The sequence below is a fragment of the Apteryx mantelli genome, chromosome 1, assembly GCF_036417845.1.
Source record: "Apteryx mantelli isolate bAptMan1 chromosome 1, bAptMan1.hap1, whole genome shotgun sequence".
NCBI classification, from domain to species: Eukaryota; Metazoa; Chordata; class Aves; order Apterygiformes; family Apterygidae; genus Apteryx; species Apteryx mantelli.
The window spans coordinates 119,471,539-119,484,327 of NC_089978.1; the positions used below are offsets into that span (position 1 = coordinate 119,471,539).

Genomic DNA, 12,789 nt, shown 5'->3' on the forward strand with positions numbered 1-12,789 from the left:
TCCCTCGTGTTTCAGGGAGTAATGAAAGCTTTGTAGGATTTGGGGTTTTTTTGTTTGTTTGTTTTTGTTTAATAGGAGGTTATAGCTATGGGAAATGCTTTGAGTTTTATACACCTCCTTAAGGGCAGGTATTTTGCAATGCTGTCCTCTCAGAGAGATGCTGCACGTGCATATGCGTATACACAGTTTTCATAGATTACCACTGGTAAGTTGTCTGGCTTTGCATTGTGCTTCAAATTTCAGTTCCTCTTATTACTGTCCTGTTGGGACAAGAGAGGAAAAAAGAAAGGCTAGGTTTTGGGCAATTTTCTAAATCAGTTCTGTGTGTTTTCATTCTCCAAATAAGCAGCAAGTCAAAGCGTTTTTCATGGTGATTCAGTTTCTCAAAGATTAGCATCTGTGTAGAGACCAATCATTTCATTATAGAAAATTACTAGTTCTGAATGGTTTAAATAGGTAAAAGTAGGGCACTAGAATAGCTCAGTGTTTGGTGTTTTTTCTTTTAACCTTAATTAGAGCCGTGCTCACTATGCTTATTGTAATTTATTTCAAAAGTATTCAAATATGTTTGTTTACCTTTTGAGTTAGCTACTTCCCAAAATTTGACCTCAACAGCCAGAGGGCAAAAAAAACTAGGAAGACACTTGATTTATCAACAATGAATTCTTGTGGCACAGTTGCATCCTCAAATAATAAGTTAGAGAAATGCAAGTGCTGATAAGTCTAAGCATTTGACAACTTCTGTGGGTGGTAGGTTTTTGGGGATTTGGGGTTTTTTTGGGAGGGGGGATGTGTTGTTTCTGTTTTTAGAAGAAATACTTCACTGGGATATTTGTTAAGGAATGCCTGTTTGGTTTTATGAAGAACAGTGAAATTCATATTACCAGCATATATTCAGTAGCAGGACTTCTGTATTTGAGATCCACTTCTATCTCTGAATGCTAGAATGCAGCTGGTTGATGGGAAATCTAGTTACTTTAGGAATCATGACTGACTTAAATGTCTAACACATGCGCTTTCTTTTTTTTATTCTTTTCCCCTTAAGGATTTGCAGCACTTGCAGCAGCTTCAGCAGCAGAATCTCAACCTGCAACAGTTTGTGTTGGTGCATCCAACAACCAACTTGCAGCCAGCACAGTTCATCATCTCACAAACACCGCAGGGGCAGCAGGGTAAGTGTACTTTACCAGGGGTGAGGGGAAAATCAGACATAGCTGTTTAGAGGAAAAGGTGGAGTTGAGCTGGTTCTTGTGCCTTCTCTAACTGTTGATGTTCCACAGGACAAATAGCAGTATTGCAATTAGGGAACTCTAACAGGTGAGGCTGGCCCTTTCTGGGTGTTAGACCTCAGCCTTATCAAAGTGTGTGTGTAGCTCAGTTCTCAAGGAGGATCAATCCAGAGATCATATGGTGGGAGTGTGTGTTAGCAGAAAGGCATCTTGGGAAATACTGCAGCAGCCAAATTTCTGGGTCAGGCTCTCTGGATGTAAGCCTGACAGAAAGAGAACTTGGAGAAGACAACTCTCCAGAACTCATAGGCAGAGTCCCAGGAGGCAGAGACTTGGAGGGAGTATGGGCCTTCTGGTTTAGGTCTATGCTAAAAGGACTATAAAATTATAAGACTGGAAAAAAGATTACAAAATCAGAGCCCTGTGGGAGACAAGAAAAGTCTTTAGGTCTAAAGAGAGTACAGTGAATGTTGTCATAAATTGAAGTTAGAATTGTACCTTGGGAGAAGGGCTAGAATGCTTGATTTTGTACACCACCACTTGGGAAGATTATTTTTATGATATACTGAGTATGGCTTACATGTTAAAGGTAAATCAAGGCAGTAGTAGGACATAATGCTAGACCAGTTAAAATTATGTACAGGAGCTTTGCTTTAAGAACTACTGCATTCAGATTGCAATACGTCACAGGACTGGTTGCACCCCATTTTTTGATGCCTCGGGCAACTGCATTTGGCTGTGGCCTCTTATGCTGATACATTCCAATGGTCTTGTTTTCCCTTCTCTTCTACATGAACTCTCCTCAGTTGTTCAGGTCTGGTAATCCAAAGGTTGTCGCTGAGGAGGCATATCCTGTTATGCTTGAGGAGACCTCCAGAGCCTGGCTGTCCTATAAAGCAGCTCTTTGCACCTCATTTTCTTTCGTAACTTTAAACTTTGTCTTGCACCGTTCGTTCTTGTATGCTACAATCTGGATAGAGCTCACTTTCCACTGCGCTACAGCTCTCTCACTGTCTTAATGCTCTCCTATTTGAGTCAAGGGTTAGTCAAAATTAGCTGTCTTCAATAGTACTTGATTTAGGAGAGATTTTATACTACCACTGGTAGAGAATGACCGATGGACTATTCTCTGAAACTTAGTTATGTATGTGTCTCTTGAAGTGAAGCAGAATTTATAAGCTTTACGGGTTTGGGGGTTTTTTTTGTTTGTTTGGATTTTTTTGGTAAGACGTCATGCTTTGCCAATATCTGGATTCTTTAAAGTCTTTTTTTATTATTTTTAAGGAAACAGCAAGCACAAAAGCATTGTTTTAAAAAATTCTCACCAATCAGCATTCATGTCTGCCTACCGTATTCAGAGAACTTCTGCTGGTTTTCTAAAATGTCTCTGAAGTTGATTCACAAAGGAAGGAAGCTAACTGAAACCAATTTTATTCACCTCTCAAAATGAATTGCTTGCTATATAAAAAGGAATAAAATTGGGAAGGAAGGGTTTGTTTTAAAATCTTCTGAAGTAGAATAACTACCAGAAGATGTTTTCATAGTACCTTTTTCAGGAGGCTGCTCTGAAAATGATTTCTTGACTGCAGTTTAGTCTTGGCTGCATATTGCTGTCATCAGTGACGCAGTATACGTGGAAACACCATGTTTTACTGGCAGTGTGCAGCCTGGACAATTAAATAGCTCAAAAATGCAGAAAGATTTATATTTTGTGTTCTGACAATCAGCCATTAGTGTGTGACAACCTTCCAAACTGAAATGCTTGAATGGATCTAATTTTCTTCATGAGCACTCAATGATAAAGCAACATGTATGTCATAATACTCCTTATCTCACTTTCTGGTCTGGCTTTCTGCAGTATTTCATGGTTATTATTAGAAGATCTTGAACAGTATGTTATCAATTATGAGAGAGAGCTTGAGAGAGTGCGTGTTTTTTTTGTCATTGCTGTTCAGCTGAATTTTCTGTATTGTTCTTGTCCTATTGCTCCACTAGTCAACTTCATAAACGAAAAAATATTCTGAAGAAACTGACATTGAGCTTTCTTTAACTTTCTTAATTCACCTTTTGGATGCCTCATCAGTACTGCATACAGCTTTTTATATATGTACCCGATTAGTTACTAAAATGAAAAATCAGATTTATATGCTACCTATTCTTAAAGAAATCTATTGCTTTAGAGACTGTACTACGTATTTTGTACATATCACATAGTCAATGTACATGAGGAACACTATTCTCTTGTGTCAAAAACAAGCGTGGAGGGAAATGAGAGCAAAGAATGATTTCTCTAAGCCAGATCATGGAAGACACGCTTGTACTTGGAGGTGATGGGGGGCAGAGCATTGCAGTCATCAGCAACCACATTTAGATTCTTGGAAGGGTTTGAACCTCTTGGCTTAAGTCTTCATAAGATCCAACTTTTGAAAAATGTTAGGAAAAATTGATACCTAAAATATGAATCCATGATCTTTTTTTTTGTTTTTCTATGATATCTTTCTTCAACATATACTGTAGATCACAGCAGATGTGAAATTCTCTCCATAAATTCACTGGCATATGTCTAATGTAGTCATCTTTTCCATGTGATTTCTGATTACCCAGTGGCTTATATGAAACAAATCGTAAGGTTTCTGTTTTTCATGGCTTGTAATAGGTAACATCATAACTGAAGCAATTGTTTCAAACCTCAGCAGACAAACAGAAGATTGAGTGGAAACAGAAATCTGGAATACTTTCTTATTCACAGCAGTTGTTGTCCCTATGTTATACTTAGTCACAGGCAAGAAGGTAGCACCTTATACTATTTTTTGTATCTCCTGTATGTGTTCTGTGAAGTAATGGGTCTGTCTCTAGAATCATCAGTGCAACATCCTTTACTGTAGTTTTTTTTTTTAATAGTACACTTAGATGACCTTTTGTCTTTTTACTCAGAAGATACTGCCAATAGAAAATGTTGATAAAAGTCTGAGTGGAGAAGAGAAATGGTGCTACATTTCATTTAAATTAATCCTGTAAACAAAAGTTGTTAATATGTAAGAAGAAACTGCATTGTGGTAAAGAGAGCTGGTTTAGAAACAGAACTTACTGTGGTTATAAAGCCTGAACTACATATTCAGAAAGGCAAATGTGGACAAGCTACTGATTAGCTTTAAACATTATATCTGGGCCCATTCTCAAAATATTGCTGTTTATTATTAAAGGTCTTGTTTATGACTTCCTTTTCTCATGTAAAAATACCTGTGATGATGGTAGCAGGCCCAGTCAAATCCTGTTTTCTTCTTTCTAGAGTTGTCCTACAGACTTTAAGACTTTATTTGTATCATTTAAAAAAAAAACCCACAAAAACTTTAAAAATGAATAAATAAAGTTGAAACATTGGTGCTAATACTGCTGGCAACACCCAGTTTGAGGATAAAGGAAGATGCTTGAAGTTGCCTCTATTTCTTCTCAGATGCATCAGATTTATAATGGACAACTGTTTGTCTCATCTGAGACAGTATACATGCACTGCCATAACACAGCTCCTTCCAATTTTATTAATAGTATGCTACATCAACCAGCTGAAGTGAGTAATATCTACAGGCGCTGGGTGCCCTCAATATGCACAGGAGGAGACCCAGCTCTTCATTCTCAAGGGGCTCTTAATGACAGCATATTTGCTGTCACAGCAGTTGAATAAAATGTAGCTGAATCAAACTCATTTCCCAAATAAGATAGGAAAGCTTAAAATGTAATGAAAGAGAATTTGGAAGAAGAGACTTAAATGGTGACTCTTCTCCTATCCTGTAAATGCCTGTTACCAAGTTATGAATTAAGTGCTTTACATTTAGTGTTCTCTTTGAAATCAAGTCTTTGCTTCTGAGCACCCAAACAGTATCAATGGGTGAAAGTGTTGACTTTCATCACAGTAGTGTGGCTGCATCTTTATAGGGATCATTGATTAGGTTACTCTTCAAAACAGCATATTTGCATCATGTTCTTGAACTGATCTTGAAGGGTACCTGCATACTGCAAAAGGTGCAGCAGCATGCAGCGATTTAGTATCTCAGTGGAACAGACTTGTAGGAATGCATCAGATTAGTACTTTCTCTCCTTTGTTGGCTCCCAATCTAATTTCAACTCTGAATGCCTATTTTGGAAGATCTGGATTAGATAAAATGAGGTACGCCAAAGTGCTCAGTGGTTTCTTTGCATCAACAGCAATCAACAAAGTTGATCAAATGACACTGTACGTAGTACGTGATATGATACTCTTCCTGCTTCCTTCTCCTCCTCCTTATTTTCCAGTTAATCAAATTGCAACATTGTAATGGTTCTGCCTTGGAAGCTAGCTTCCAGGATACGACTGCGAGATGATGAACAGCTTTGGCACAGAAAAAGCAGTCAAGTTCTTTTTAGATGAAAAATGTCACTCTTTTGGGAGATCAGTTAGGGATGAATTATGTATTGTGCTTCTGGGCCAACTTTTAAAAAGTTATGCTGAAAAAATCTTGAAAAAATCACTTGAATGTTTGTTTTATCCTTTGTTTAATTTTAGACAGTAACAACTGAATCCCCAGATCATTCCTTGGGAACTGTTGGCTGGCAGGAAGAGTTTTTGCCTTAGGCCATTAATTCATACTAGGCTTAGACATTGCAGGAAAAGTCCCAGACTATGGTAGATGCATTTATTTTAACTATTAAAAAATACTAAATACCTCTAAAACATCACAGTTTTCTTGCATAAATCCTTATCTACCTCAGCACTGGAGGTACCATTCTTCTGGAGCTTTGTAAAGGTGCTCTATTTGCCATTATTACTATAGAAGCAATGATACCACTGGGCTCTTAGTACCCAAAGCAGCAGGTCAGAAGTACTACCTCTATAGAATTAAGTAGGCAAGTACAATGCTAATTTTTATAGAATGAAGGAATCATGTAGGGTGGAAGGGACTTCTAGAGGTTATAATAATCTTCCTCAAAGCAATTTCAATTACAGCAGTGTGCTGTGTGTTCTGAGCATCTCCAAGGTTGGAGACTCTGCAGCCTCTCTGGGTACCTGCTCCAAAATTCAACTACTCTCATGATAAAAAATTTGTTTCCTTATATCTGGTTGGAATTTTCCACATTACAGCCTGTCTGTTGCTTCTAATCACTGCACACGCTCAAGAAGAGTCTATCTCTGTCTTTTTTACACCTCTTATCAGGTAGTTGAAGACAGCACTAAGATCTCTGCTTAGCCTTCTTTCTTAAGGCTGAACAAATGCAGCCCTCTTACCCTTTCCTTCTTTGTGTGTGCCAGCCCACTAGCCATGTTGGTGGGCTTTCACTGTACTTATTCAAGAATGTCAACGTGTGTCTTGTACTGTGAAGCCCAACGCTGATCTGACAAGTGCCAAATAGAGGGGAGGGATCACTTCTCCCAACTTGCTGGCTGTGTCTTGCTTATACAGCCTAGGATGTGTTCGGCCTTCTTCACTGTAAGGTTACGCTGCTGACTGATGTTCAACTTGTCCTTCAGGATTCCCAGGTCCTTTTCTGCAAAGCTGCTTTCTAGCTAGCCAGGGTCCAGCCTCTACAGCTGCATGGGGGTTATTCCAGCCTACGTGCCAGACTGTGTTTTCCCTCATTGATCTTCATGAGGTTCCCTTTTTTCCAGCCTGTCTGGGCCCTGACCTCCAGCCTGTTGACTGCTCCCCCCCATTTGGTATTGTCTGCAGACTTGCTGAGAGGACATTCTGTCCCATCATCTATAATGCAAATAAAGAAGCTAAATGGTATTGGCACCAATATCAGTCCCTGAGGAACCAGGAAAGTTTGAATCATTCATAACAGTTGCCTAAAAGGTGTGGTTTTGGACTTTCATTGTATTTAAAAGGCTGTGCTACTTGCCCTATAACTTGATTCACTGAAGTTATCCCAGACTGAAGTAGGGAGCAGTAGCCTGATCTCAGAAAAACAAAGCTGAAGTTAATGCTAGTAGAAGTCGTATCTGAGAAAGGCAAAACTGCAGCTGCCCACCCAAGGAATCAACAAGATACAAATAGTGTATGCCTGAAAAGTATCTGAAGAGACTCTTAACTCAAAGGAAAGGATGCATGCTTTGCCAGAACGGTTCAGCTGCTTTCCCCATCGCCTCATTATTACTTCCGTCATCCTTAGGTTGATCTTCAACTAACTTGTTCTTTCTCCAGTTTCTGCCTGAGAGACCTTGTAACAGCATTTCTGAGGTAGGATAAAATGATATAAAAACTGAGTATATGAAGCATGTTCAGAATATTTTATGTTGTCCTTCTGTGCTAATTACTTCAGAATATACAAGTGAGAACAAAATGAGGAAGAATGTAGTCATCTCATGCGCTTCAGTGGAAATGTTATTGCCAGAAAATCATCCACTGGGATTTCTTTGAGGACAAGAAGTCACAAAAGGACAGTTCTAATTACTCTGGTTATAGTCCTAAGATGAGTCAGCAACTTGTGATCAGTGCTGTTACAGGTGGATTAGAGGTCAGATGTGGTCACTGTAAGCTACCTGTTTCTTGTTTCGTTGCTGGTCAGCCACTCTATAGCATCACTGTGACAGTTTAGACCTTTCTATTTCAGGTTGTCAGAATTCACTGCCACTAAACAAAGGTCAAAAGCTCTTCATTTAGAGGTGACTATTCATTAATTAGCAATTAAATTAGGGCACCTGATGTCATCTTTCTAGTGAACAAACATCTGCACTGCAAAAACACCATGCAACTAGTAGTAGGTAGCTGTCTCAGAAGTTCCTTAAGCTGATCCATTCTCTCACTGTGGCTTTTCAAAAACACAGCTGAAATGTTATGTGGTACAAAGCAAATTTACATAGCTGTTGTCTGTGCTGTACTATTATTTTGCATAAGCAGCTGGCTTTATTCTGTAGGTCTTAAGTATTTTGTTAGCAATACATTTTATTCTAAAATACTTATTCAACACTTTGTATTTAAAAACAAAACAAAACCGTAACAGCAATATTAGTGAAGCCTGCTGTTTTGTGATTGTGTATCCCACATCAAGGATATGACTTCGTCCTTCCTACCCCATGGTAATTCCAGTTTTTATGTCTCCTGTGACCTTAATCTCATAAAACATTCAGTTTTTCATTTAATAGTCATCAAGTCCTAAACTGCTGTGTCCCCTGACTGTGTTGTGGTAAGAGGTAACTGGTCTTGAGTGGCGTGTGCTGATTGATCAACTGCTGATGAGCCAGAACAGACTATGCTGAATTGAAATTGCAGAATTTTCCTTATGTGGCTGCTTACTTGTGTTCTGTCTGCTGGGCGGCCACAGTCTTCTCACCAGCTTGTAGAAACTTGGAATCTTGAAGACACCTTTTAAATGTAGTTTTAATTAGTCAGTGCCTCAAATTATTACAGAGGAAGTTGGTAGGTGTGGTTAGAAGTGACATAAAGAATAACAGTAACATTACGTACAATCAGATTGAGGGAGGTGACTAGCTGTAGGTGTATCTTTGTCCAGATTCTTAGCCCTTAAAAGTACATATTTTACTATTAGAAATGCAAAAAAACCCCCCCAAAACTTCTGGTTAAAGAACTAAATATACACGCATGTTTCTCAGTTTCCTGAGCGATTTAATAAACCATACGAGTAGTGGACTGTTAGAAAAATTATTTTTAGAATGACAGCATGTTGTGTATATGCATAGAATCACTGACTGCCAGAAGTGATATGTTCCTTATTTAATGTTTTTAATTTGGAATCTGTATTGGTTGCACCAGCCCCAATTGTTCTTTAATCCTGTCATTCTTTTCATGATAGTGGGTTTTTCATGTATTCATTGTAATGCTTACCTTATTTGTGCAATTTAAACAGTGCTTGGTGCTTATCTAAAATTTAAGATCTAATTACTCTTCCAAAAGATTCCTTCCTTATTTCAGCCAGGAGGAGGTTATCTGGGCTTCTTTTGTCTTCTGGTGCTGTCTACTTAAGTCTGCTAGAGAAAGTTGCCTTCAACGGTAAAACAATTGTACAGTGAACAATTGTAGAGCAGCTGGCATGGGGTGATGTGGAGAGGAAGAAGAGTGAACAAGGAACTAACTTTGTGGCTTTGGTTAGCAGATAGTTGTCACAGATCTCTTCTCTTCTGTATGGCTCCCTAATTCTTGGTCAGCTCTTGGTTACTGGAAGAAGCATACCCAAAGTCTGTAAGCTGAAAAGGGCAATAAATGATTCCTGTGCACAAGATGGGGATAACCTGGATCATTGCAAACTCTTTCTACAGAGAGTAGTACAGGCTTTTCTCTTTGCCCTTTCTGTCACCCTCTGTACTTTAGGAAAATGCAGGGGAGTTTTGGACTGAAAAGCCTAAGCCTGGAGATGTCTATGCAGGGATAAAATAAAAGCTTGCCTCTCAAATGTCTCGTAACTTCATTATTTGTCAAGAACCTTCTTTCACCTCATTTCATGTTTTAGTGTTTTTAAATGACAAACTAAAACCCCTCTCTTCTCTTTCCAGGTCTCCTGCAAGCGCAGAATCTCTTAACGCAACTACCTCAGCAAAGCCAAGCCAACCTCCTGCAGTCTCAGCCAAGCATCACCCTTGCCTCGCAGGTCAGGCTTATTTCTACAGTTTATTCGTTGCTTTGGGGGATTTGAATTATTGCAAGTGAAGGGACACTTCGTGTCAGTCACAGGAATAGATATTATAGCTATATTAGGGAGTTTGTCTTTTTAGATAGATTCAGTGTAGAGCTGAAATAACCGGAACTTTTCATTTTTTTAAGTTTCCATTCTAGGGTGCCTTTTTTCATGCACTTAACTTTCTAAGCTTTATTTTTAGCTGAAAATTTTCATGCTCTCTCCTGAGCTAATGGGACTAGGGGAGCATTTGCTTTCTTGTAAGGTTTTCTTGGACAATATATAAACTTGTGAATTTCAGAGGAGCAAAAAGTTCAAAGAGAATTGCTGACTAGATGGGTTTTTTGTTGTTTTGGGGGGAAGGGAGGCTTAGATTGCAGTGGGAATCGGTCTGTATTTTAGCCTGGTTATTTTGATACTTTGCTAAGTCTTTGCCAGTCTTATTAGTTACCTTCTTTGAGAGTGAGGAGAATGTTAGAAATGCATTAAAATATTCTGTTAGAAACACGTTAAAATATTAAAGCTCTATTATTAAGCTTTCAGACTGTAAGAAAAGCAATTTTAAGGTTGCACGTGCCTGCAAATTTAATTTTGCTTCGTTCTATGTTTTACTGTATGGTTTAGTTACATGACTGCACACTGTTTGTCAAATACCATGTAGTATCTTCCTGCCAATTTGGTTACGTATAAGAAATTTTTAGTCTGTAGTAAGAAGCCTGAGTTTATCAGCCTTAGAAAACAACATTTTTTGTTATACCACATGTAGTATTTTTCATGCACCATTCATGGAAAATGGAAATTGTCTCATCTCTGTAGTTCATACCTCAGTTAGCAGCAGGACTCCTTACTAAAGGTTATATTTAGATTAAAAAATGTATTAAAGCCACAAAAAGAAAATGAATTATATAAAAGGGGTGAAGTCAGTAAAGACATATTGCAGTAATTGCCCACTACATTTAATGTAAATTTTAAAATATTAAAAACCTTTATAGTGTGACACATATATTTGCAATCCTAGAAAGATCATATATGATCACATTATTTCTCAAATAATGGAATTATAGATCCTGACCTCCCTTTACCATCTGCTGTGCACTGCAAAATACTGCTGTGCTAAGCCAGGAGAAAACCATCTTAAGGAGCTACGTAAAGACTCTGCTATGTATGGGGCATTTGTTTTAGAACAGCTATATGTGTACTGCAAGCTACTATAGTGTTGCGTAGATTTGAGGCTGTTCTTATTTGTGTTGAAGGAGTGTATAGTTTCAGAATTGGGCATGGGACTTAAAAGCATGAAGTCACCTTTGCTTAAGCCCTTCAGCTGAACTGAATAGAATTTAGCTAGAGCAAAAGATTTGTCTCTGCATCTCAATTCATGTATTGCGCCTAATTCAAAACGTGTTTCCAATGTTCCCATTGTATATAAAACCTGAACTGGTTAATGCCAGATCTTAATGTATTTTGTTCACCTGTGGATATTTTTCATGATGCTCAGATTTTTTCAGATTCTTATTGTTGATGCAGAGCAGAGCAAAATGTTCAGTAACAATAAGCCTCGTGCTGACTTCATTGAAAATTAGCCATTTATTGGGGAGGGAGGGGGAGACCTGAAAGAAATAATTTTCTGCAGGTTGCCTTTGCTTAATTTCTCATATCACGATTACAGTCACCCTTTCTGTTGCAAGTTTCAACAGCATTAGGAGTGATCTATTTTTCTCTCTGGAAGAGTTGAGTCAGTCACAGGAGGTAGCATTAGGGGAAACTTGCCATGTTTGCTGCCCCTGTACGTGCTTGCTGTTCCAAGATTAAATAGAGAACTTGAATTTTTCAGGCTGATGACAATCTGCCACCTCACGCAAGCAGTAAATTCCATTTAAAAATGACTGAAAGGGAATGAAGGCCAAGCTATCTTTATAAATGATAGAATTATACCAAGTAGGAATTCTCAGCCTTTCTTTGAGCAGCTTCTGCAGCAAGTGCAAGTCATTGGTAACCTGCTGCACAGAACATCTCTTACTTTTCTTTAATTGGTTCTGACGGAGTCTTTAAAAGGCTGTCATACTAATACAGTTTTCTGCATTGTGATAGCTCATTCTTGAGAGGAATGTAAATAAATCAGAGGAACGTTCAGATTGCTGGAAGTGTTGAATTCATTGATCTTTCTCACAGAAGCCTCACATACCTTTTCTAAGTTTTATTTTTGTTGATTATTCTTTTAAGTCTGATTTTCATCTTTTCCTTGGTCTTTATCTCTATAGCCAGCAACCCCAACACGCACAATAGCAGCAACCCCCATTCAGCCACTTCCACAGAGCCAGTCAACACCAAAGCGAATCGACACTCCCAGCTTGGAGGAGCCCAGTGACCTTGAGGAGCTTGAGCAGTTTGCCAAGACTTTCAAACAAAGACGGATCAAACTTGGATTCACTCAGGTGAGACTGAGTACCTTGGTGCCTGCCAGTGTGGAATCGGAGGCCTCATCTTTCAAGTCTGGAGGGAGACTCCAATTCTGTCTTTTCCTAGGAGTACCGTCTTAAATAGGGTCCTCTGTCCTTTATGTAGGGGATTTCTAAGACATAGCAGAAATGCTGTACATCCGATATCTTACTTCCCTGTTGGTTTTAAACTATAGCCATTTTCCCAGCAGGTACATGCATTTACCAGCTCCAAATGTCATTGCATGTACACTGTTCATTCTATAGGATTTAAAATGAATGGGACAAAACACTTGAAAGCCGCCTTCAGAAGTACAATATTCCAAAAATCACGCAGCACAATTAACTGTTTAAAAAGTATGTCACAACTGTGAAGTTACTTTGCATGTCGAAGGAGTTTTCTCCCTCAAGGGTATTTTCCTATTAAAAATCAATGATTTCTGTATTTAATGCTTTTGCTAAGGATGCTAAACAAAAGCTGAAAGGACTATCACCTCGAAGTTTGTTCCTTTCAGAAGTGA

The 12,789-nt window shown here is 38.6% G+C and overlaps 1 protein-coding gene across 5 annotated transcripts in view; it reads left to right on the top strand.

The window, feature by feature from the left end:
• POU2F1 (POU class 2 homeobox 1) overlaps positions 1-12,789 on the top strand; it is a 110,031-nt gene that overhangs the window by 82,237 nt on the left and 15,005 nt on the right. For all 5 annotated transcript variants that reach the window (XM_067300147.1, XM_067300155.1, XM_067300170.1 and 2 more), the window contains 3 exons: positions 1,046-1,172; positions 9,712-9,806; positions 12,092-12,265. In XM_067300147.1, the coding sequence (XP_067156248.1) occupies positions 1,046-1,172; positions 9,712-9,806; positions 12,092-12,265 (396 nt within the window). The remainder of the gene's footprint in view (positions 1-1,045; positions 1,173-9,711; positions 9,807-12,091; positions 12,266-12,789) is intronic.